Raw genomic sequence first — 26,340 nt, 5'->3', positions numbered from 1 at the left:
TGGATTATTCATTTATGGGACGGTGATGTTGCTGACTAGGTCAACATTCATTGCCCATCCCTAATTGCCCTTGAAAAGGCGGTGGTGAGCTGCCTTATTGAACTGCTGTAGTCCTTGTCATGTAGGTACATCCACAGTGCTGTTTGAGAGGAAATTCCAGGATTTTAACCCAGCGACAGTAGGTAAAGGAATGGTGATATATTTCCAAATCAAGGTGGTGAATGGGTTGGAGGGGAACTTGCAGGAGGTGGTGTTCCCATGTATCTGCCGCCCTTGTCCTTCTTGACGGTAGTAGTCCTGGGTTTGGAAGGTGCTGTCTAATGATTGTGATCAGAGTTGGCACCTCTAGTACTGGTGATGACAGGTCTGTCACTGGTGGCTGGGAACAATTTGACTTGGCCAGATAAGCAAAAGAAAACCCCAAAAGCTTAGCATTAAAACGGCAACAAAAAATCCTTCCGTTACACTTGCCTGGAAAATAAAGTTTATCCAAAAACCTCTAGCTATTATAGCAAACTAAGATTGGCAGGTGTAAACCCCAAACTCAATCAGTTGGGTCCTGGCCATAAGCCAGAGGTTCTGGGATGGGCTTGTAACAGTAGAGCTTCGTTCTTCTTCAGGTGATTGATACAAGGCCAATGAGGGGGCTCCATTGATGCCGGCCTCCCACGACCAGCAATGTTGGGCAACCTGGGGCCCAGAGACCACATGGAACCCATCAGGGCTCTGATTGCGGCCCACGAGACATTTTGTTTTTAAATTTTAAAAATCAAGAGACATTTTTATTCAGTCCAAACCTGGTGTAGCCTCGTCTGACCTCGCTGAGACTGGCGGAGGTGGGGCCCGGCTAGGATTGGGATCTGCATTCTCAAAGAGAGTGAGGGAAGGGGGCTGTTTGTCAAGCAACGCACAGAGGCAGGATCAGAAGCTTTCAGAGTAGATGGAGGTAACCAGTTCTCCACACACTCTGATCAGGACATTCAGGTCGGGTTCCATTGATTTCTAAGACATTTTCATCTGCATCCAAACCTTTTTTTTTTTTAAATTTAGATTAGCCAATTATTTTTTCCAATTAAGGGGCAATTTTAGCGTGGCCAATCCACCTACTCTGCACATTTTTGGGTTGTGGGGGCGAAACCCACGCAGACACGGGGAGAACGTGCAAACTCCACACGGACAGTGACCCAGAGCCGGGATCGAACCTGGGACCTCAGCGCCGTGAGGCGGTTGTGCTAACCACTAGGCCACCGTGCTGCCCTCTGCATCCAAACCTTTATAATCGGTGAGAGGCAACCTAGGCTGGTGAGTGGGCCGCATGAAAGGCCCACTGACATCCCAGTGGGCCACTAGATTGAAATCAGATAGGTTCACTAAACATAACCAATGAATAAGATTGAATACATTGAACACAGACTGAATATTTCACAACAAGTTATGGAAAATGTTTAATTATTCATATATTATTGGAGCTCCCATCAACTTCAAATGATAAAAAATATATATATATTTTTATATACCCCCATATTGGGGGTGCACAGTCAATGTTGTGAGCAATCAGTATGCACCTCACTTCAAGCGCCCTTGCTTTATATGTATATCGCTTTAGTCATACCGACAAGATAAAAACGAAGCGGGCGGAACGTGGTAATCCTGCACATGGGCATCAGTCAACAAAATGTCTTGAGGGCGGCACGGTGGCGCAGTGGTTAGCACTGCTGCCTCACGCCACCAAGGACCCGGGTTCAATCCCGCCCCCGGATCACTGTCTGTGTGGAGTTTACACATTCTCCCCGTGTCTGCATGAGTCTCACCCCCACAACCCTAAGATGTGCAGGACAGGTGGACTGGCCGCACCAAATTGCCCCTTAACTGGGAAAAAAAAGAATTAGGCACTCTGAATTCGATTTTAAAATTTAAAAAACAAAATGTCTCGTGGGCCGCACTCAGAGCCCTGATGGGCTCCATGTGGTCTCTGGGCCCCAGGTTGCCCACCATTGCTTGATAGTTTGAACCTCATTTCAGTGGCAGCGTGCATGCCTCTGTGTCAGGTGGTTCTGCCATCAAGTCACGCTGTCAAAACCCGAGCTCATAACCTGGGCTGACACCCGAGTGCAGGACGGAGGGAGTGCTGCACCGTTGTGTGTGCAGTCTTTCAGAATGAGACATTACATTGAGATCCCATCTGCCCTCCCAGGCAAATGTTTTCACGCCGCTATTTTGAAGAAAAGCAGGTGAGCTCTGGCCCAGTGTCCTGATCAATATTGAACCTCTCAGCCAACCATCACTGAAAAATAAAAGCAAAATATTGCAGATGCTGAAAATCTGAAGTACAGTCAGGAAATGCTACAAATGCTCAGCTGGCATCTGTTTATCTAGTCAGCGTCTCACTGCAGTTTGTGGCAGCTTGCTATGCTCAAATTGGCTGCCGCGTTTCCAACATTACAGCAGTGGCTGCATTTCAGAAGTACTTAATTGGCCATAAAGCACTCTGAAATCTCCTGAGGTTTTGAAAGGTGCGATGAAAAAGCAAGTCTTTCATTATCACACTCACTTATGAATTCTGTCCTTGTTAATTGTAAACGGTGTCTTCCCCATTCCTGGGAAAATTTCTGGGAAAACTCCCAAAATTTTTAGCCCCATTTACAAATCACACCCCCACCCCCCGACCCCCTGTAACATCCTCCAGATTCAGTCCTGCGCACGCTCTCTGCTCCTCCGAACTTGCCCCCTTTCTGATGCACCGTTTTGACCCTACGCCTTTTTTTATGCCATTGCAATATTTCCTCTTCGGTCAAAATCCTCATCAAAACATATTTTCAATCTGACCTCTGGTCCCCTCCTCCTTGGTACCTGATTGGCCCCTCTCCACTCTGTTCTTCAAGCAGTTGAAATGAAAATCGCTTACTGTCACGAGTAGGCTTCAATGAAGTTACTGCGAAAAGCCCCTAGTCGCCACATTCCGGCGCCTGTTCGGGGAGGCTGGTACGGGAATCGAACCGTGCTGCTGGCCTGCTTGGCCTGCTTTAAAAGCCAGTGATTTAGCCCAGTGTGCTAAACCAGCCCCTGTACATTAAAGATCACAATTGTTTCTTCACATCGTTACAAATCTGCATTCCCTTCAGTTCCTTCAGAGTTCCCGCCCCTGCCAATGTGAATTCCCATTGAAGCCCCCCCCCCCCCCCCCCCCCCCCCCCCCCCCCGCCCTCCCCCGGGGGGAGCATGGGCAGGGATGAGTGGGCGGGGGAGCGCTGCTGGCGGGACCAGAGAATCCAGCTGCCAACGAACGGCTGGCGAATTACAGCCAAGATGTGCCTGTGGTTCTATCAGAAAGTATATGTCGGAAGGATAAACAGCACCATACTTTCTTGAGAACGAGGGAAATGGGGCTTCATGATATTTCATCATTCCTTGCCTGCTTTTCTTCAAAATAGTGGTAAGATATTTTAACCTGCGAGGGTGGCGGGACCTCAGTTTAATATTTCAGTCCGTGACTCCTGCGAGGTATAGCACTGTCCCATTACTTTGATGTTTAGGAGGCAAGGCTGGGTGGAATTGTTAACACGTTAATATGTTTGTATGAAATTCCTTTTAAGGGCCACAATTCTTCAAGGACACCCGAGCAAGAGGAAACTTCGGAAAAGGAGCCTGAGAAAGGAATACCAGCAATCCAGAGTCCAAGAACCAATCCCACCTCCTGGAAACACCTGCCACGTGTACGGTCGAAGATGCGGCTCGAGGATTGGGCTCATCAACTACGCAAGAACCCACAGAACCCATGACCCATAATACATAGTGTCTTAGGTGGACAATCACTCGTTAGTGAGTGATCACCGAAGACAAAGAAGAAGGTAACTAGTGTAGAATAAAGCGGGCTTTAAAATAATGGGTCAAGGAATTGTTTCGGGCGGAATCCTGCCTCTGGCGCTATGTCCCATGGTTGGAACATGGAGTGTTTCTCGCTGCAGAGGCCAGAGGGAAAACATGTCAAATCTTCTGGCCCCGACCACATTAATTGTGCAACTGGGGCAGCACGGTGGCGCAGTGGGTTAGCCCTGCTGCCTCACGGCGCTGAGGTCCCAGGTTTGATCCCGGCTCTGGGTCACTGTCCGTGTGGAGTTTGCACATCCTCCCCGTGTTTGCCCAAAGATGTGCAGGGTAGGTGGATTGGCCACGCTAAATTGCCCCTTAAATTGGAACAAATGAATTGGGTGCTCTAAATTTTTTTTAAAAGAAGTCCCCAAGGGAAATTCATGCCAGCGTAAAACCGATTTTTGGGACTCCCGCTGAATTCTTCTCCCTCCCCACCCGCCATTGAACCCATTGGCAGGGGGCTTGAGAGAGTTCCACCCATTCAGTTGTCGCTGATGCTGCTTGGGGTGGTTCCACACATAATACAGACTTGCGTCAGCACAGGGCTGGGTGCAAGCACGGCCGAGAAGCAGAATGGGATTTGAATGTTTTTCTGACGCAGAAGACAGTGGGAGGACGGTGGTGTAGTGGTAATGTCGCTGAACGAGTAACCCAGTGGCCCAGGCTAAAGGTCTGAGGACAGGAGTTCAAATCCCACCACGGCAGCTGGTGAGGTATAAAATTCAATCAATAAAATATTGATTTGAAATCTAATCTCGGAAATTGTGAGCATCAATTGCGGTAAAAACTCATCTGGTTCACTAATGCCTTTTTGGGAAGGAAATCTGCCGCCCTTACCTGATCTGGCCTACATGTGGTCGACTCTTAACTACCCTCTGAAATCGTCTAGCAAGTCATTCAGCCTTGCTGGTGAGGCCCACATCCCATGAATTTACGAAGGGGGAACAACATTCCGAGTGACATTAAGGAAATAAAATAAGGTCAACAATAATTGGTTAAAACCTGCAACTGAAAGGAAAAGTCATTTTGTTTATCAGCATTGCCACTTTTAATTGTTTAACGCCCCGAGTCTGTACGAGGGTAAAGTCAGAGGAAATGACAAGAGGCGAAAATGAACAATTTTAAGGCTCAATGCGCAGCCAGCTGAAAATGAGTGCTGCTCGTCTCGATCTCACATCTTGTTGATTATTCCGTATTTGTTCACCATAGGCCAAATGTGTCGCTCCCCAGCGAAAGGAAACGGATACAGACCCTATTAAGGCTTGTAAAGCCAGGGTGATTACTTGTCCCTGTGGGGAATCAGAGTCTGCTCTTGTCCACCACTCCAAAGCTGATTAGAGATTAAGCAATACTCCTGTCTACTCTTGTCTGAACGCACCAACATATTCCCTCGCCTGGCACTCAAGAGAGTCGCTCAGGGCCAGGATGAGCTTATTAGGGTCTTCTCCGAATTGCAAGGGCAAAGGGGTCGTGATCAAGAGTCAGGCGGGGTCAATTAATTTCAGTTAGAAATGTTATTACAAGTCAAAATTTATTGTCGTCAGACAGCATTAGCACTGACAAGAGGAACAGCAGGTCACACCCCCGCTGAATAAGTGGATAAATTAGAGACATCTGGAGATGCAATGAAAGAAAGATTATTAATGCAGAAATCTGAACGCCACGGTCTCAGCCACGAATCCATCAGCACGGTCACTTATACTCAGTAAATTAGGAGAGATAGAGACTGAAGGTTGGTGTGTTAACAGCTCGGCACACCTCCAAACTGACAATGCCCTCTGGCATCCATTGCCCTGGGGCATTCACCCGTGGTACAGGAAGCTTTTGGAACATACTGCTGCATTAGTGTGGCGTTCAGAGCAACCAGCTGGGTTCTGCATTTAGACAGAGCTCCAAAGTCACCACATAGCCGAGCATGGAGAATTATTAAGGGCTGGTTTTCTTTACACCAGACCTTGTCAGATTACGTCTGAAAGTGTAGCTGCGATCCCCAACATGTACCGTGTTTGCCCACTTCAATGAGGCAGAAGGAATGCTTGCTCAGTAGATTGCTGCGCAGTCACCTTTTACAGTGTTTTATTTTTTGTTTCTTTTTTAAAATAAATTTAGAGTACCCAATTCTTTTTCTTCCCAATTAAGGGGCAATTTAGCGTGGCCAATCCACCTAACTTGCACATCTTTGTGTTTTGGGGGTGAGACCCACGCAGACACGGGGAGAATATGCAAATTCCATAAGTACAGTGACCCGGGGCCGGGATCGAACCTGGGTCCTCAGCACCGTGCGGCAGCAGTGCAAACCAGTGCGCCATTGTGCTGCCCTACCTTTACAGTGCTACGTTGGTCTGTTCAAACTTTTTCTGAATCACCAACTTTCTCTGCAGTCTGTCGAATGTAGTTAAAAATAAACTGCATAGCAACAACAGTAGATCTCGGTGTTGGCTTTACTTGAAGAATCAAAGTGCTCTCTTTCTTTTATCTTGCTTCTCGATTACACTTAAAATCACTGCTTTTACAAAAGTGCCATGAAGACCTAGTAATGCGACCTTCATTTTACCACTGTAAAATCAGACCTCCAGAGCAAGATAACATTATCACAGATTAAGTATTACTATTACTTGATTAAGCAACAGCTTGGCACCAGCGTGTGTTAAACCAAATACACTGTACTATCCAGCTCGCAAGGGCTTTCTGAATGCTGCTCACCATTTTGTTTGAAAACACTGTTGTTGATTTGAATGCAGCACGGTAGCATAGTGGTTAGCACAATTGCTTCACAGCTCCAGGGTCCCAGGTTCGATTCCCGGCTTGGGTCACTGTCTGTGCGCAGTCTGCACGTTCTCCCGGTGCGTGCGTGGGTTTCCTCCCACAGTCCAAAGATGTGCTGGTGAGGTGGATTGGCCATGCTAAATTGCCCCTAGTGTCCAAAATTGCCCTTAGTGTTGGGTGGGGTTACTGGGTAATGGGGATAGGGTGGCGTGGGCTTGGGTAGGGTGCTCTTTCCAAGAGCCGGTGCAGACTCGATGGGCCGAATGGCCTCCTTCTGCACTGTAAATTCTATGAGCAGTTGCCTATGTTGTGATGGACAAAAGAATGTTCTTGGTTTGACTCTTCCAAGTCCAGTGCTGTCTATTAACCCTCCGTGGTCGGGTCCTTCTTTACTGCTCCTCCAATCCTTATTGAAAACACTTACGCCCCATTGGCAATGAACCCTCTGTTCAAACGGACACCCCGTCACAAGATAGTGAGCGTTTGTAGAAATTCAGTCATGGAAAGGTAATGGGGGGGGGGTGGGGGCAACCGGTGGGGGAATGGAATTTTGCTAGTGTCACACGGGAGGGTTTAAACTAGTATGGCAGGGGGGGTGGGCACCAGAGCAATAGGTCAGAATGTGAAAGCATTGAGGGAGAAGTAGGGAATAGGGCCAGTATGGCTCTGAGGAAGAGCAGACAGGGAGATGTTGCTGAAAACAGCGGGACTGGTGGCCTGAAGTGCATATGTTTTAATGCAAGAAGTATTACGGGTAAGGCAGATGAACTTAGAGCTTAGTACTTGGATTAGTACTTGGAACGATGATGTTGTTGCCATTACAGAGACCTGGCTGAGGGAAGGGCAGCATTGGCAGCTAAACATTCCAGGATTTAGATGTTTCAGACAGGAAAGAGGGGGAGGTAAATGGGGTGGAGGAGTTGCGCTACTGGTTAGGGAGAATATCACAGCTGTACTGTGGGAGGACACCTCAGAGGGTAGCGAGGCTATATGGGTAGAGATCAGGAATAAGAAGGGTGCAGTCACAATGTTGGGGGTTTACTACAGGCCTCCCAACAGCCAGCGGGAGATAGAGGAGCAGATAGGTAGACAGATTTTGGAAAGGAGTAAAAGCAACAGGCCGTTCGCGCCTGCCGGCGGAGCGGGAACCACTCCGGTGCGGGCCTAGCCCCTAAAGGTGCGGAGAATTGGGGAGGCCCGACGCCGGATTGGTTCACGCCACTCCGTCCCGCCGGGTAGGGGAGAATCCCAGCTGAGGTGTTGGGCGTCTTGAAAAATATTAAGGTGGGTAAGTCCCCAGGGCCTGATGGGATCTACCCCAGAGTACTGAAGGAGGCAAGAGGAAACTGCTGAGGCCTTGACAGAAATCTTTGGATCCTCACTGTCTTCAGGTGATGTCCCAGAGGACTGGAGAATATCCAATGTTGTTACTTTGTTTAAGAAGGGTAGCAAGGATATTCCAGGGAACTACAGGCCGGTAAGCCTTACGTCAGTGGTAGGGAAATTACTGGAGAGAAGTCTTCGAGACAGGATCAAGTGGTCGGAGGGCATTAGCTATGAGGAGCGGTTGAATAAACTCGGTTTGTTCGCACTGGAACGAAGGAGGTTGAGGGACGACCTGATAGAAGTCTACAAAATTATGAGGGGCATAGACAGAGTGGATAGTCAAGAGACTTTTTCCCAGGGTAGAGGGGTCAATGACTAGGGGGCATAGGTTTAAGGTGCAAGGGGCAAGGTTTAGAGGAGATGTACGAGGCAAGTTTTTTTACACAGAGGGTAGTGGGTGCCTGGAACTCGCTGCCGGAGGAGGTGGTGGAAGCAGGGACGATAGTGACGTTTAAGGGGCATCTTGACAAATACATGAATAGGATGGGAATAGAGGGATACGGACTCCAGAAGTGTAGAAGATTTTAGTTTAGATCGGCAGCATGGTCAGCACAGGCTTGGAGGGCCGAAGGTCCTGTTCCTGTGCTGTACTTTTCTTTGTTCTTGGTTCTCACAACCAAGCCCAATCCTGGCCTCACACCGCTATGTACTTTCTACCAGGAGGTCGCAGGATCTGGGTCAGGAATGGGTGACTTCTTTCTCCTGACCCCAGAGCTCATAGGCCCAATAATAACACTCCTACCAAAGAAAGACTTGCATTTATATGGTGCCTTTCACACCTCAGGGCAGCCCAATCTGCTGTCCAGCCATGTAAGTTTAAAAATAATCTTAGTGCAGATGTGTGGCAGTTAATTTGCATTCAGCAATGTGATCGGGACCAGATCATCTGTTTTAGTACGGTTGGTCAAGGGAGAAATATTGGCTACGACACCGGGGAGAACTCTGCTCATTCCGATGTGTATCAGTCAGCCTGGGAACACAGCCTGGAGATCACACAGGGCAGGGCAGCTCACCAGACCAGCGACCAGGAAAAACATGGGGCGCGATTCTCCGCAAATGCGGCGAATCATAAAGGCTGCCGTGAAACTGGCCGTGTTTCACGGCAGCCTCCGCGCCCCCTCCCGGGACCCGATTCTCCCCCCCGGGCGGGGCTAGCAGCGGGGCCCCGTGAAGCACAACTGTCGCTAAGTCCGCGCGCCAAGCGTCACGGCGGCTGACACGCACGATGATGTCAGCCGCGCATGCGCGGGTTGGACGGCTCCAACCCGCGCATGCGCGGGGCCGTCATCTCCCTCGGCCGCCCCGCGGACTGATCCTGCGGGGCGGCGGAGGGAGAAAGAGTGCGTCCGTTACGGACGCACTGTCCGTGATCGGTGGGCACTGATGGCAGGCCCATGCCCGTACGGCCGTGCCAATCAGGGCCCTGGATGCCCAGAACAGGCATGTTGCGGCCGTTTGTACGACGGCAGCAAGCAGGTGTGTTTGCTGCCGTAAAAACGGCCGTAAAGGCCTGGGCACTCGGCCCATCAGCCTGGGGGGGATCGTTGTTCGGCGTAAAAAACGGCGAGCAGCGATTCGTGTTGTGGGGCAGCCGTGGGGGGGGGGCAGAGAATAGCGGGAGGGCGTGAAAAATGTCGGGGACGCCCTCCCGCTATTCTCTGACCCATCGTGGGCAGCGGAGAATCGCGCCCATAAAAAAAAGTGCAGAATTTTCCAGTCCTGCCCACCTTTGACGGGATGGAAAACCTGACAGAGAAGCAAAAGGTCTATCAAGCATAGAATATACAAGGATTTGGTAATCCAGAATAACTGGGGAAAAGATCTTTTTTTTAGCAGCCTATTGAAACCCGGCAGCGAGGATACCTTGTTCCAAAAATATGACCTGTTGAAGCTTCAGCACAGTAGTTAGCACTGTGGCTTCACAGCACCAGGGTCCCAGGTTCGATTCCCTGCTGGGTCACGTTCTGTGCGGAGTCTGCACATTCTCCCTGTTTCTGCGTGGGTTTCCTCCAGGTGCTCCAGTTTCCTCCCACAGTCCAAAGACGTGCAGGTTAGGTGGATTGGCCATGATAAATTGCCCTTCGTGTCCAAAAAGGTTAGGAAGGGTTATTGGGTTATGAGGATAGGGTGGAAGCGAGGGCTGAAAGTGGGTTGGTGCAGACTCAATGGGCCGAATGACCTCCTTCTGCACTGTATGTTCTATGTTCTCACTGATCCATGATGTAATGATAAAAACAACCCTTCACCCTTGGCCCCAAAATAGGGTCAGAAGCTCTCAGAGGTACATTGGAGAGGAAAACTACCTTGCTAATTTTGTCCGATGAAATTACAAACTCCTTGGCAGAGAATGCTTACAATTCCACATGAGGCGGAGCGAAATAATTTTTCCTCTCTCCAACAGGGCCTGGTATCCAAGTCTGAGCTGCTGGTGGGAAAAGATGGGGGTCACCCATCAGGAATTTCCCAACCATTGGTTTGGGAAACCAACCATCCAGTTTACATTTGGAAAATCCACCCAAATTCTTCTTCTGAGCACCAAACGCAGGGTTCATGAGCTGGAAATAGTCACAAATGGATCCAAAAGGGGATTCAGTAGAAACCTCCTGACCCAAAAAGTGGTTAGAATGTGGACATCGTTACTGAATGAAGCAGTTAGGGTGATAAATGCATTTAAATGGAAGCTCAAAATCATATGTGGGAGAAAGGAATCAACGAGTACAGAACCATAGAATCCCGACGGTGCACAAGGAGGCCATTCAGCCCGTCGAATCTGCACCGACATGTAGATAGGGTGATGTGAAATGCGATGGGAGGAGGCTCCAAATACCAGCACGGACTGGTTGGGCTGAATGGTCTGTTTCTGTCCTCCCCAATGGTGTGGGTGCGGGAGGTGGAGCTCCACATCCCTCTCCCCCAACCCCCCACCCCCAACCCCCCACTCTAAAAGTGAGTTAAACCCCAGGTTGTTTTGAGGTTAAGTCTGTTGTGTAGTTAGCGTCATTGACACAGCTGCACAACATTGAAAAAGAATATTTCTGGGTGCCAAGGCCAAGATCTATCTGCCGGGCAGCACGGTGGTGCAATGGGTTAGCACTGCAGTCTCACGGCGCTGGGTCACTGTCCGTGTGGAGTTTGCACATTCTCCCCGTGTCTGCGTGGGTTTCGCCCCCACAACCCAAAGATGTGCAAGGTAGGTGGATTGAACATGCTAAATTGCCCCTTAATTGGAAAAAATTAATTGGGTACTCTAAATTTATATTAAAAAAAAGATCTATCTGCCATGGGAGGTCGGGGTGCATGAGAGCCAGACAGAGCCAGCAGACCATCCAACTGCTCCAGCGAGCTGAATTACCCGATTTGAATACCGCTTCATAGTTCACTCAATGCCCATCACCATTTGCCTGGGTGGCCATTATTTGATGGGGAGCATGGCAGTCAGTTCAGTGGGCTAATTTACCACTGAAGCCCATCTGCTAATGCCCTGTACCTTGGGGGCTGGGGGGGGAGCAAAACATTAACCCTTTAACGGCCTTCGTATGGCTTGTGGAAATGTATTCATTATCGATTCCTACTGTAGATCAGATGGCCCGTGAGGCTAATTAATAGAATCTGCACAATCCTGTAAATATAATTTTTCAGACATTTCCAGCAGTCATGAATATCTGACATGAACGATATCGTGGAGAAGCAAAAAGCTGCAGCCACACATCTGATTTTCACACAAGCTCTTCTCGTGACAGAGTATTAGAGTGGGTGACTTTCTATATGAATCGACTTTTAAGATACCATCTCCTGGTGATAATTTCACTTATCCATCAGTTCCGATACGTGAGGAATTACTCATCAATTTGATTTTCATGTGTGAAACTGACCTGAAATTGACCCCGAGGCCCATGCAAACGCAACAGTCCTTTAAAGAAGTGCTTAAGATTTCCCCCCTCAGGCAAGTTCCCCAAACAGTGGTCAGAATGGGGAACTCGCTAACGCGAGGAGCGGTCGAGATGAATAGCATAGATACCCTTACAGGGGAAGATAGATTAATGCACAAGGGAGAAAGGAATAGGGGGACGTGCTGATAAAGTAGATTAAGAGGAACCTCCAGCGTGTACCAAGTTGGGAGGAACAGCCCTGTATCTGTGCAGCACATTCTATCTAATTCCATCCAGTTTCCATGCAGCTACTAGCTATTTTGAAATCGCTGTTCAATTATGTTGCCATTAGCTACCAGAGCGCATTTAAAACTGTGATGGATTGGACCCTTATATATTGGACACTGAAGACACAAATGATCAATTAGCAGTTTCCTTTACAGTTCTCTTACTTTGTTGTTTCTACAGACATCAGTAATCCTCCTGCACCGCACCCACATAGCCTTATTATCATTTGTCAACCCAGTCATCAGGTGGCAAACCATTAGTCATCTGTAGAAAGCATCACGGCCGGGCTCGATCTTAATCCCATCTGATGGGTGCTCTCGCCAGACTGAATTATTTCCAGGGTGTAGTCGCTGCCTTAAATGGAAGGGAAGACGTAAAAACGTCACTTTTCTTTGCCTGCTGCCCTGCCCCGAGATCCGTGAGCCCAGAACATTCCAAGAACTTAGCCTGGACTTCACAAGGCCTGCATTGCCGAGTATTTGATGCGGAGGTGCCAATGCTCTCTGGGACATTTGCAAGTGGGAGAAATTTAGAAGAAGCCAATCTTCAGACTTTTCATCATTTTTAAATAATGGACTTTTTTTAAAAATTTAGAGCACCCAATTTGTTTCTTCTTCCAAATTAAAAGTGCAATTTAGTGTGGCCAATTCACCTACCCGCACATCTTTTTGGGTTGGGGGGGGGGGGGGGGGGGGTGAGACCCACGCAGACACAGGGAGAATGTGCAAACGCCACACGGACAGTGACCCGGGGCCGGGATCGAACCATAAATAATGGTTGTTTTAGTGAGGCAACCAGTAACTCAATACAAACCAACGCTATAATTATGAAAGGCCATTGCGCCTCCCGACGTATACAAACTGCATTTTGTGTGCCGCTTTTCAAACTACAATAACGTATTGCAGGTCGACAGCCAGGAGCGAGTGAGAGAGAGGAAGAGACAGAGGCTGAATCAATGCAGGGACGTACGCAATTATTTCAGAGGCCGCAGTAAACAATTAAGGTTATATTTCTAACTGATAACTGCACTTTGTTTACTAATGATTCTGCTGCATTTACTGCCCCCACCCATTACACATAAAGATCTCAGGGAAAAGGAACAGAGCAGCTGGCCCTTCTCCAGGAGATGATCCGGTCACCGCACTCAGACTGTGCGAGGTCACAGCGTCTGCACCCTGTCTGACCTTGCTCTGACTGCCTGCCTCTCCGGGGTTAACCCAGCTCAAATGGGTCAATCAGTTGCCCATAAACACCCTCAGTACATCCATAACAGCCAATAAGACGGAGAGAAAAAGAAAGGGAACGGTCGTTGACCCATGAACCTGCAATCATGGAAACACACAGTGGCATTCCTCACGCTGTTGCCGGGATATGAATACAGGGCACCAGCTGAGAAAAGAAAGGAGGCCCGAGGCCTGTCATTTATTAGCTTCGGGCCTCCTGTTTGCAAACGCTTCATGAAATTTCTAAATTAATTAAATAGTCCTTCGGGTTTTTTAAAATAAATTCAGAGTACCCAATTCATATTTTTTTTCCAATTAAGGGGCAATTCAGCGTGGCCAATCCACCTAGCTTGCACATCTTTTGGTTTGTGGGGGCGAACCCCACGCAAACACGAGGAGAACATGCAAACTCCACACGGACAGTGACCCAGAGCCGGGATCGAACCTGGGACCCCGGCACTGTGAGGCCGCAGTGCTAACCGCTGGGCCACCATGCTGCCCTTAGTCCTTCGTGTTTTACCATCCAAACGGAGTTGTATGTAGGAAGTGTTGTGGTACTCCTTATTTGATCAAAGAAAGCTAAAAGACACAAGTTTCCAGGATAACCCTTGTCAGCGCATCAAATATCACGTCCCAAATTAAACATTTAAGCCACAAAATTCAGCTCCAGAGCACCACTGGTGTCAGTGCCCTGGAAGCCCAGAGGGAAGAAAATGGCTGCCTGATCGCTTCTGGTAACTTCCAGCGTGACCCGCTATGTTGGCAGGGGCATGTCGCTTAAACACTCCCAGCTGAACATGTGTTCACAGATTGTCATTCATTCATTCCCTGCGTGCACATTCCCAGGAACAGTTATTGATTTATTTATTTATTGATTTCCTTATTTATTGAATGAACATGTGTTCAGCTGCATGAGGGTTCTCTCCACCGCTCCAGCGCACCCCCCCCCCCCCCCCCCCCCCCCCCGACCACCCGAACCCACCTCACCACCTCCACCCCAATACTATTTAAAGGATCAGAATGGGACTTTGTTGTGAGGTGTTTTAGATGGTCTATTGCTGCTGCAGAGACAGTGGAAGTACTGCGTTTTGGGGGAAGTTCTGAAAAGGTGTTGGGAAGCAGCACGGAGTGTTACTGGAATTTTCCAAGGAGCTTGGTGGAATTTGAAGGCATCAACATGGAAATTGCAGCACAAAACAGGCTAGTTTGTGCCAGCGTTTATACCCTGCCTCCTCCCGTGCTATTTACTTCATTCCACGTCATCAAAATAACCTTCCATTCCTTCTTCCCTTGTGTGTTTATCTCACTTCCGCTTAAAAAGATCCATATTGTTCACCTCAGCCTTTCCAGATTTTGAGTTCCACATCCTGACCAGGTCTGGGTAAAGGATTTCTCATAAATGACTTGGATTATTTGCGATGACTTGCTGAGCAGCAGAAAGCCTCCGATCAATAATGGGGCGGTGAGGGGGGCGATACCAACACGGAGCAGTGGCGGGAGAGAGGGGAAGCTGTGTGTCAATGGAGCGCGAGGAGGACCCTCGGAGAGAATGTATTCGGAGAGCACTTCTCCTGCCTCTACCTCAGCCAAGAGCAATGCCTGTGGTGGCCACGATTCACCACGGAGGCAGTCGCTGCACTGTGCCACCTCCTTCACGCAGGCCAGCAGCTTCAGGCCAGGGTGAAGATGGCACTGCCAGTGGCTGTGAAGCTCACCATCGTCCTCAGATTCCGGATCTGTACTCCAGAGGAGGGGAGTCCACAGTCACCTCAATGGCCACAGAGAAACAGGAGGAGTGTGCAGGTGGCTTTGCCAGGTTAGTGGGGTTGCCGGTGGTAGAGGAAGCCATTGATTGCACACACACATTGTTGTGTAGGCATCAAACGTTAAGGAGGTGATATACCGGAACTGCAAAGACTCCCTTAATGTGCAGTTGGTGTGTGACAAGGCACAGAACATCATGTTGGTGAATGCCTGCTCCATTAGCAGGATACTTTCATCTGTGCCAGTCAAGTCATCATGGCCACGCTTGAATCTGAGTGCTGCCAAGAGCTACACTCTCTACAGCTGGATGACTCCACACCACCACCCAACGAGGGAGAGTCAGCACATGTACACCGGGAACCACGCTGCTACCAAAAGTAGTACTGAATAAACCAGTGACATTCTCAAACAATGCCGCTGCCTGGAGTGCTTGGGTGAACCATCCTGGACGGCGCCTGAGGAGGTCTCCAAATGCAAGGGAGTATTGCTGCCTCATCCTCCACAACCTGGCGCTCAAGAGGGTGCAGCCCTTGCCACAACTTGACCTTCATTATGATCCTCTGAAGCAAGAGGAGGAGGCAGCAGTACGGGAGAGCCGGTGGCTCTGGTCTCCCAGTCTGAGCTGCTGAAGACTCTGGGTCGCTGTAAATCTCATTGCTCACATTCAGCTTTCCCACAATTTGCACACTACTCCATCCCACTGACACAGAGTTCCTACAGCACAGAAGGAGGCAATTCAGCCTATTGAGTCTGCACTAACCCTAAAAGACCTATGAGCATGTTCCCCACTTTAGCCGCATACCCTGTAACACCACCTAACCTGCACATCTTTGGACACTAAGGGTCAATTTAGCACGGCCAATCCACATAACCTGCATGACTTTGGACTGTGGGAGGGAAACCGCAGCACCCGGAGGAAACCCACACAGACAAGGGGAGAAAGTGCAAACTCCACACAGACAGTCACCTGGGGCCACAATTGAACCCGGGTCCCTGGCGTGTTGAGGCAGCAGCGCTAACCACTGTGCCACCGTGCTGCCCGCAAGATCCGTTCTTGACCAAAATCCTGAAATAAAAGTTACCGCACAAAACAAAGCCTTTCTATGACAACCCTGTCCAAAAACACTTTAGAAAATACACACAAAACTGAACTATTCACCTTTCACTTTTCCTCAATGCCTGTCTTGCAGGACCCTTTGCCTGGCCTAGTCCTTCAATGTGCACGCCTGTTGTCTTTCAGTGGGGGAAAATTGCAGATGACTTTGAAGAGCGCCCTCAGCCTGACTTGGCACTGCACCGTGGCATGGGCAGCAGTAGTTCTGGGCTGGCTCACAGGCAGCAGCAGGGGCTCTGGCGGGGATAGGAGCGTGAATGCTGTCCTCGAGATAGTGGACAGCCGGTACAGGCACCACACAGAGTGACAGCCACTCCCCCATGGTAATGCCTCAGCCTCTAATCTGCTTGAGTGCTGGACTGGACTGCTGTGAGAGTCCACCCGACCTGGTACCGGTGAAGATGTTGGCAGCAGGCTGAGGCTGCCTGGCACCACACATGGATCTCTTGACCTTGGTCTGAGGGGCCACTGCTGCACTTAAGATGTGGATTATGCCTGTGCTGCGATGGAAGCCGAGAGATTGCCACCAGAAGCTGCATCACAGCTGGGTCCAAAAGTATTCTCGCGATACTGGCCATCACTTTCACACAGGAAAGGATGGGTTCTGAGCTCCATGTAAAACCATGTGCCAAACCTCTTTGGGAATTACGGGGAGGTGGTAGACTAGTGGTATTGTCGCTGGACCAGTAATCCAGAGACCCAGGGTAATGCTCTGGGGACCCAGGTTCAAATCCCACCCACGGCAAATGGTGAAATTTGATTCAAATATGTATCTGGGATTAATGTCTAAAGATGGCCATGAAATCATTGCCGACTGTTGTAAGATCCCATCTGTTTCACTAATGTCCTTTAGGGAAGGGCATTGTTCATCCTTACCTGGTCTGGCCTACATGTGACTCAAGATCCATAGCAATGCTGTTCACTCTTAAATGTCCAATGTTTCACAACACAATAGACAGATTTTTAATCAGTATGGGAATCCATTGTTACGGTGTCAAGGCGGGAAAGTGGAGTTGAGGGTCATATCAGATCAGTCATGACCTCAATAAAAGGGTGGCAAAGTGGGTTAGCATTGCTGCCTCACGGCGCCGAGGTCCCAGGTTCGATCCCGGCTCTGAGTCATTGTCCGTGTGGAGTTTTCACTTTCTTAGGGGCTAGTCTAGCACCCTGGGCTAAATCGCTGGCTTTTTCAGCAGACCAAGGAAGGCCAGCGGCACGGTTCAATTCCCGTACCAGCCTTCCCGAACAGGTGCCGGAATGTGGCGACTAGGGGCTTTTCACAGTAACTTCATTGAAGCCTACTTGTGACAATAAGCAATTTTCATTTAATTTCTCCCCGTGTTTGCGTGGGTTTCACCCCCACAACCCACAGATGTGCAGGGTAGGGCTAAATTGCCCCTTAATTGGAAAAAATTGGAAAAAATGACTTGGGTACTCTAAATTTAAAAGAAAATGATCTCAATGAATAGTGGAGCAGTCATGAGAATCTCGACAACAAGGACTCCTACATCAGACTCCTCCGCATTGAATATAACTCCGCCTTCAACACCATAATCCCAGGGAAACACCTATCGAAACTCCAAACCGAGGACTTGGCTCCTCCCTCTGCAACGGGATCCTTGACTTCCTGACCCATAGACCACAATCAGTAAGGATAAACACCTCCTCCACAATAGTCCTCAATACTGGGGCCCCGCAAGGCTGCATACTTAGCCCCCTACTATACTCCCTTTACACAAACAACTGCGTGGCACAATCTTGCACCAACTCCATCTACAAATTTGCTGATCACACGACCGTGGTGGGCCGGATCTCGAACAACGATGAGTCAGAGTACAAGAGTGAGATAAAGAACCTAGTGGCGTCTGAGGTGATATGTGCAGAACCATCTCTCCCTCAAAGTCAGCCAAACTAAAGAGCTGGTGATTGACTTCAGGAAACAAAGTTTTGCATCAATGGTGTTGAGGTGGAGATAGTGGACAGCTTCAAATTCCTCGGCGTGCACATCACCAACAATCTGCCCTGGTCCACCCATGTCGATGCTCCAACCAAGAAAGCACAACGGCACCTAGATTTCCTCAGGAAACTAAGGAAATTCAGCACGCCCACATTGACTCTTACCAACATTTACAGATGCACCACAGAAAGCATCCCATCTGACTGCATCACAGTCTGGTATGGCAATTGTTTGGCCCAAGACCGTAAGAAACTACAGAGTCATGAACACAGCCCAGTCCATCACAAGAACCAGCCTCCCATCCATTGACTCTGTCTACACTTCCCGCTGCCTTGGGAAAGCGAGCAGCATAATCAAAGACCCCTCCCACCCTCGTTATTCTCTCTTCCTACCTCTGCCATCAAGCAGGAGACACAAAAGTCTGAGAACATGCACTAACAGTTTTTAAAAAGCTTCTTCTCCAGTTACCAGGCTCCTGAATGACCCTCCTGTGGACTGAATTGATCACTTTACACATCTTCTCTGGTGAGTAATACTACACTCTGTATGCTCACACAGTGCCGTTGCTGATGTATTTACATTGTGTATTTATGTATGGCCCAGGGGCAGCACGGTGGTGTAGTGGGTTAGCCCTGCAGCCTCATGGCTCCGAGGTCCCAGGTTCGATCCAGGCTCTGCGTCACTGACCGTGCGGAGTTTGCACATTCTCCCTGTGTTTGCATGGGTTTCGCCTGCGCAATCCAAAGATATGCAGGCTAGGTGGATTGAACATGCTAAATTGCCCCTTAATTGGAAAAAATGAATTGGGTACTCTAAATTTATTTTTTTTAATTATGTATGTCGTGTGATTTTTCATGTATGGAATGATCTGCCTGGACTGTACGCAGAAGAATACTTTCACTGTACCTCGGTACACGTGACAATAAATCAAATCCAAATGTGAAGCTTTGAGATGTGGGTGAAAGGCATTGCCCAGGGTGTCGCGGGTATCAGATCATTGGGCATACATTGTGATTGTTGAATGCGGGGAGGGGGTGTTGATGGGTGGGAGATAACACTGGAAGATGCACTCACTGACCTGGATCACTCGTGAGAGTTCATTAAAACTTTTCCCAGCATCGCAGCTAGCTTCTTGGAGCTGTATATCTGGAATTTACCTCCCAAGATCTCATTCCTTTCTCTCAGTGTGCTTGAAGGGCCTTCTAAAATGCTGTGGAAACACAGACCGCGGATTTTCTGCTCCTGCCCACCCGAGGTCAACAAACCCTTTCAATAGTCCACCAAATTGTCTGTCCCATCCACAACAATTCCCGTGGCAGACGGAACAGGACAATTTACCCGAATGTACATCCCATTTTGTCCTCCTGGACTAAAGCTTCCAGCGCCACTTAAGACCATAAGACATAGGAGCAGAATTAGGCCATTCGACCCATCGAGTCAGCTCCGCCATTCAATCATGGCTGATATGTTTCTCATCACCATCCTCCTGCCTCCTCCTCATAACCCCGATCCCCTTATTAATCAAGAACCTATCTGTCTCTGTCTTAAAGACACTCAGTAACTTGGCCACCACAGCCTTCTGCAGCAACGGGTTCCACAGATTCACCACCCTCTGGATGAAGAAATTCCCCACATCTCTGTTTTAAAGGATCGTTCCTTCAGTTTGAGGCTGCGTCCTCGGGTTCTAGTTTCTCCTACTGGTGGAAACATCCCTTCCACGTTCACTCTATCTCGAAGAACTGTAATCCATGGATGGATTGGAGGTCTTGGTTGGGCCTGGGGTTTGGAGGGGGGGGGGGGGGTTGTGAGTGAGAGTGAGTGGGGTCCACTATGTTGGTGGATTCGGTGTTCATTATCAGTGGGTGCTGGGCCCAATCCAGGGGCATCTACAGGGGGACCTAGAGCCAGCATTCATCTCGACTCCTGAGCCCATCAGATCCCTTGTTGTGATGAAGCTGCCGGCTTCACCAACAATGGAGAAACCGGAAAACCAGAGTCAAGGTTGAAAAATGGAACGACAATGAGGCTCATTATTACATTTAAATTCCCAAGCCGCCCTCCTTCCACTTTGCCACTCTCCCACCTTCTGGCCTCTGTTAAAGCTGGGATGGGGTCGAAGCTGGGTTTGGGTCTGGAGACAGGTCGTCCTCCCTCCCCTTCCCCACACACTCACACTTGGGTATAAGCTCTAATCTTCTTCAATTGTAAAGTGCACTCAGTAGGACTCCTGGGCGAGACAGAGCGTCTACCCAGCCACCATACAGTCCCACCATTAGAACTTCGAAAATGAATCCCTTCCTATCTACCCGCAGAGTCCAGTATGTTGCATGTCCAAGGGTCTGTAATTGACAAACGTTCTTGCAATGATGACTTAGAGAGGCTTTGTTGCCAGGGATACGTGGCTTGCCAGTTGGAAATTCCAGACTGTTAATAATCAACTGCCTCGACCTGGCAGGTTTCAGCAGAGCAGCACGCTCTATTCTAAAGCACCATCTCATCTTCCAACTGACCACTTAATCCGACACATTGCAGGCTCCTGGCCGAGCACCCCCCCCCCCCCCCCCCCCACCTCCCCTCCAGGTGAAAAGCCCATGAATAAAAATTACCCCCACCCCCTCCCATCCACCCAGAGCTAAAAGAGTGCTAGGGTAGAAAATAAAAACTCTCAGTCCATCAAACATTGTGAAAACCCCATTTGGTAAAAGCTTTGCGAAGTTCAGGTATCCACGTTAAAAGTTGACCAAACCAGCTTTCAAACCCCAGCAGGAGTCAATAATATGCCTTTAAAAACACATCAGGCCAGAGGGATTAGTCAGGGTGGGAGTTGAGGGTAATTAATCGTGTCTCCTATTTTATCTACTGATTTCCAGGCAGAAACAATGACCTCTCTGATGCACGTATATATTATTTTCCCATTACCACTAGGACAGAGACTAGGTAAGAGTATTTTATTTTGTATCATCCTCCTTACAATTGACCTGCCTTCCCCCCCCCCCCCCCCCCCCCCCCCCCCCCCCCCCCAACCCCAAAGATCAGCAAAGAATGCTTCTCAGCCTCAAACCCTGCATTCAGTGTTGAACCGACTCAGGCATTGTGCTGGAGCTAGCAACTGTACCAAGGGCACTTTCTCCGCACTTGTCAGAAACCTGAACAGACCACCAAGTTTTTTACAAAAAAACATACTTGTAGGAACTGCTGTCTAACACCCACCAAACCAGTTTCCGCTCACAGAGCTGAACACTGCAACCAAAGAGGAAAGTAGCACTGGCAACAACAACAAAAAAATGACAAAGCCAAGCATTTGTTCAAGGTAGCAAATTGGGAGGGTAACTTTGATTAAATATTCACCTTGAGAATGTCACATAACTGGATCTCGCGCTACCTGCGAGATTTTGGCACTATCTCCAAAAGGCAGTTCAATAATAAGACAATCAGATTTGAATCCTGTGTGTGTGGAGCTCTGCCAACTCGCAGCCTCCTGTTGCCCTGCCCCACCCTATCCGAGCTCTGGTCGAGAACACCTAATTCAGTATAAACTTTGGCTAGATCCTGCGACCTTTCTGTGAGTCAGTCACTCCTCCAACTGGCTTCCCTGTAGAATCCAGACTCCCACTACGTGTGCAAATATTTGTCAGCTAATTTCAGAGACTTCAGATCCCTAATCAAACACCCTCTTCGGGTCCAGTGGATTCACTCTGCCCTGAGTTCAGCAAAAAAAAAGAGAAAATGCTGCATTATTTCTTTGGAGCCTGTTACAGCGTTTCGCCATCTGAACAGTTCATACAAACATCATCTCAGATCTCTCACATCCGCTAATCCTCTTGGGGAAAGAGCGTTGATGGCAATGAAGCTTAAGTGATGCCTTTTGGGCCTCCTGCACATTGCAAGGTGCAGCCTTTGCCCAGGTCGCCACAATCCGTCTCTTCCCCACCACCCTCCCCATTAAGGGGACGGCTGAAGTGGGGGAGATACAAACCTGATCCACACTGGCTGCCACCTCCCCCTAATTTATTTTTTATTTACAGTGGGGTGTTTTTAAACCACATTTTATCCCATCAGTGCTGCTCCCTTCAACAATCTGTTCAATCTGACAGCCAGCACAACGGAGTCAAGTTAGACCTTTATTCCTCTGCCCTCCAGTCTATTAACATTAATGTTTTATGCCGCCTGGAATTTTCAGTTTCGCCAGCTAGCAAAATAAAAAATGTCAAAACACTGGGTACTTTAATGCAGCTGAATCTAGATGAAAAGTTTTACTGTGGAGAGGGAGGTGCACGACAGTGAGAATCACATGGCGTTTAACTTAACAGGATCCTACATGGATAAGTAACTGAGTTGAATGGTAAATCTGCCATCTGATGGGAGCAGAGTGGTTTCCTAAAGGGATTATGTGATTCAGTGCAGACACACATCCCAACACTGCTGCTTAAAAAGGAAAAAATAAATAACTTACTGGAGAGATTTCACATCCCAATAAAAAGCACAGGCAGTTTGCTTTATACATCTTTCACCAGGACTGAAGGAAATCTCCCAATTCCTCAGCACACCGCTCCAAATAGAACCCTGTACCAAAGCAGCTCCTTCCCCCAAAGCACTTAACAGGGCACCACCACAGGGTCAGGTGCAAAGGTCAAAGACTTGCGGCCTGCTCAGGGCCAGCGTCTGGTATTTGGTGCTAAAGACTGTCCTTACTTTGTGGCTTTTGCAAGAAAATACAGAAGTGACATCACATTACAGATTATAGTCATGTTAAATAGCGCATACATAATTAATGGCCCTGCTGTACAGAATGCTGCTCCACACAGATGTGTAATCTTTAAACAGTCTTTTTCACCAGTGCCATGCATACTGTACGAAACCCATTTACATCAACATTATCTCAGTCGGATAAAAAAGAACAAAGAAGAGAAAAAGCATTTCAACACTCAGAGGAAGCAGTGGCAGTCCCCGAACAATTCATTAAAGTGCTCAACGGCTCCAGTGGTACTTACTGAGATTCTGGAGCAATGACGACCAGCTTTTCATCTCGATCATATTGTCTAGGCTCTGACAAAGAGAAACCATGAGGGCCTGGCAGAGGACCCCAACATTACTCTTCTTTAGTCAGACTAGCGCTGCCCAACGCACGAGTCTCTTCCAGCTGCAGCCCTCGCCTCCCACAGTGCTCGATAACTTCACTCACACAACATTAGCTTTCTGACAAGCCAGACTCTCTCACGCTCTCTCTCTCTCTCTCTCTCTGTATGTCTGTGTCTGCTCCCTTTGGGGAGTTAAGCTACAGCGTGCAGCTTTGCAGGGAGAGAGATGACTGCAAGTTCACTCAAAGCAAATCGCTCATGTTCGGCACAGAGCAATGATCACACAAACTACACTTGGCGCCTTTGCAAGAGATGCAAGAGCTTTCCTCCACTGGGCCAGTCCTGAATCAGAGAAGCCTTTTTTTTTTGCTCTCCTGTCTCTCCTCCTCCTCTTCTGTTACCCATGAACCAACTCGATCCCTCTCTCTCTCTCTCTCTCTCTGCACTTGATAGGAGGGCTGTCAAGATTGCTGAGCTGCCAGTGACCTCTCACCCAGAGCTGCTAATTAAGGCTCCACAATGACGGTTCAAGCACCTCGCCTGAAGTTTCCAGAAACCAAAGCATCTAATTGGTACTCCTTCTCATTTCTCCACAGCTCGTGCATTCCCGAAGAAAACAGCAGCGCAGTTTTTCCAAAGAGAAAAATTACAGGGGGGGGGAGCCATGTTCTCTGTCTCTTCACTTCACTCTGCCAAATCCGATTACATTACCCTGCAAAGAAAAATCTTGCAGCAGATTGACTCACACCTACAAACTAAAGAGCTCCCTCAAGCTACTGGCATATTGCTGAGAAACAATCCTACACATTCAGGTCAAAAGCCTTCATTTGAATAAATACAAGGATGCAGTCTGCTGTTGAGGTTCAATAAAATCCTGTGTGCTGAATCATGATGAATCTCCTCATAGTCGGGTACTCTGCTAAACTACTTAACACGTTGACAAAAGCTGACAGAAATAATGTGTTTACTTGTGGGTTTTACTGAAGAAGTCAAGTCACCTGGTGATAAACTGTGAAGGAGAAAAGTTCTCATTTTACACACAGGAATGTTTAACTGATAACGTACAAAGCAACACCCCCATCATAAAGTGAGTGCTTTCTTTATCTCCTCTTGCTCTGCCCACAAAAAAAAAACTTGACAAATCTATTGTGCCGTTCGCGGAGGCCAGGTTTTATCACCGCAAGCAAGACAGCGAGTTGATGTCCCTGACCCCCCCCCCCCCCCCCCCCTAATCAGTCTGAGGAGAAACAGAAGAGGACTTGTATCGGCCTCAGGGATCAAAGGTGGTGAGGAGGCACCCTCACTGTCAAATTCCTGGGATTTCACATCCAGACGGGGCAGCTGCTGTCAGAAGTGCTCCGCAGAGGCCGAATCGACCAACTTAAACCATCCTGTGTCTCCAACCTCCGGGGCTGCCTCCTTGAAACTAAAACATCTTTTGATTGCACAAATATTTGATTGTGCGCACAGGAAAGCATTTCCTTATGGATAAATAATCTAGGATGGGGGCTCTTCTCCAGGTCAATAAGTGTGCTCCCCACATCCTATTCCTATATATTTGTACTGTAAGTGAAATGGTCCGCAAACATAGATCGCACACCAGCCCTTCTTTATTAGCTAGTTGAATATCTCGGTTAAAATCTGTTTCGTCTCCATCCCAGCCCAGGGGTGCTGAGGCCAAGTGTATACTGTAACACACAGCTGCCAAAGGGTCGGGGAACAGACTGACAAACACATACACTAACACACTCACATTAACACACACACATACTTTTCACAGTCTACTTGTGACAATAAACGATTTTCATTTTTTTCATACACGAACACACATATTTGCACTCACACTAACATACATACAAATGCACACCACAAATACACACACTAGCACATTTATAGTAAGAGACAAATAGACTCCACACAGACAGTGACCCAGCCGGGAATCGAATCTGGGACCCTGGTCACACACACTAGCTCACTAACACACACACATACACACACTAGCTCACTGACACACACAAATACACACACTAGCTCACTGACACACACAAATACACACACTAGCTCACTAACACAGACAAATACACACACTAGCTCACTGACACAAATACACACACTAGCTCACTGACACAGACAAATACACACACTAGCTCACTAACACACACAAATACACACACTAGATTACTAACACACACAAATACACACATTAGCTCACTGACACACACACAAATACACACACTAGCTCACTGACACACAAATGCACACACTAGCTCACTGACACAGACATGCACACACTAGCTCACTGACACACACAAATACACACTAGCACACTGACACACACAAATACACACACTAGCTCACTGACACACACAAATACACACATTAGCTCACTGACACACACAAATACACACACGAGCTCACTGACACACACAAATACACACACTAGCTCACTGACACACACAAATACACACACTAGCTCACTGACACACACAAATACACACATAGGCACACTGACACACAAATACACACACTGGCACACTGACAGACAAATACACACACTAGTACACTGACACACAAATACACACTAGCTCACTGACACACACAAATACACACACTAGCACACTGACACACACACATACACACACTAGCTCACTGACACACACAAATACACACATTAGCTCACTGACACACACAAATACACACACTAGCTCACTGACACACACAAATACACACACTAGCTCACTGACACACACAAATACACACATAGGCACACTGACACACAAATACACACACTGGCACACTGACAGACAAATACACACACTAGTACACTGACACACAAATACACACTAGCTCACTGACACACACACACACTAGTACACTGACACACAAATACACACTAGCTCACTGACACACACAAATACACACACTAGCTCACTGACATACACAAATACACACACTAGCTCACTGACACACAAATACACACACTAGCTCACTGACACACACAAATACACACATTAGCTCACTGACA

The 26,340-nt window shown here is 48.2% G+C and overlaps 1 protein-coding gene across 7 annotated transcripts in view; it reads right to left on the bottom strand.

The window, feature by feature from the left end:
- gse1 (Gse1 coiled-coil protein) overlaps positions 1 to 26,340 on the bottom strand; it is a 663,550-nt gene that overhangs the window by 222,541 nt on the left and 414,669 nt on the right. Inside the window, exon 1 of one of the 7 annotated variants that reach the window (XM_038806278.1) lies at positions 23,229 to 23,935. The exons of the other annotated variants lie outside the window; for them this stretch is intronic. Coding sequence (XP_038662206.1) covers positions 23,229 to 23,301 — 73 coding nt within the window. The 5' untranslated portion in view covers positions 23,302 to 23,935. Of the gene's footprint in view, positions 1 to 23,228; positions 23,936 to 26,340 lie in introns of those variants that run through there. 7 annotated transcript variants of the gene reach the window in all.

This window comes from Scyliorhinus canicula, chromosome 9 (assembly GCF_902713615.1).
Source record: "Scyliorhinus canicula chromosome 9, sScyCan1.1, whole genome shotgun sequence".
NCBI classification, from domain to species: domain Eukaryota; kingdom Metazoa; phylum Chordata; class Chondrichthyes; order Carcharhiniformes; family Scyliorhinidae; genus Scyliorhinus; species Scyliorhinus canicula.
Note: the sequence above shows the minus strand (reverse complement) of the source record. Positions and strands in the feature narration are given on the sequence as shown.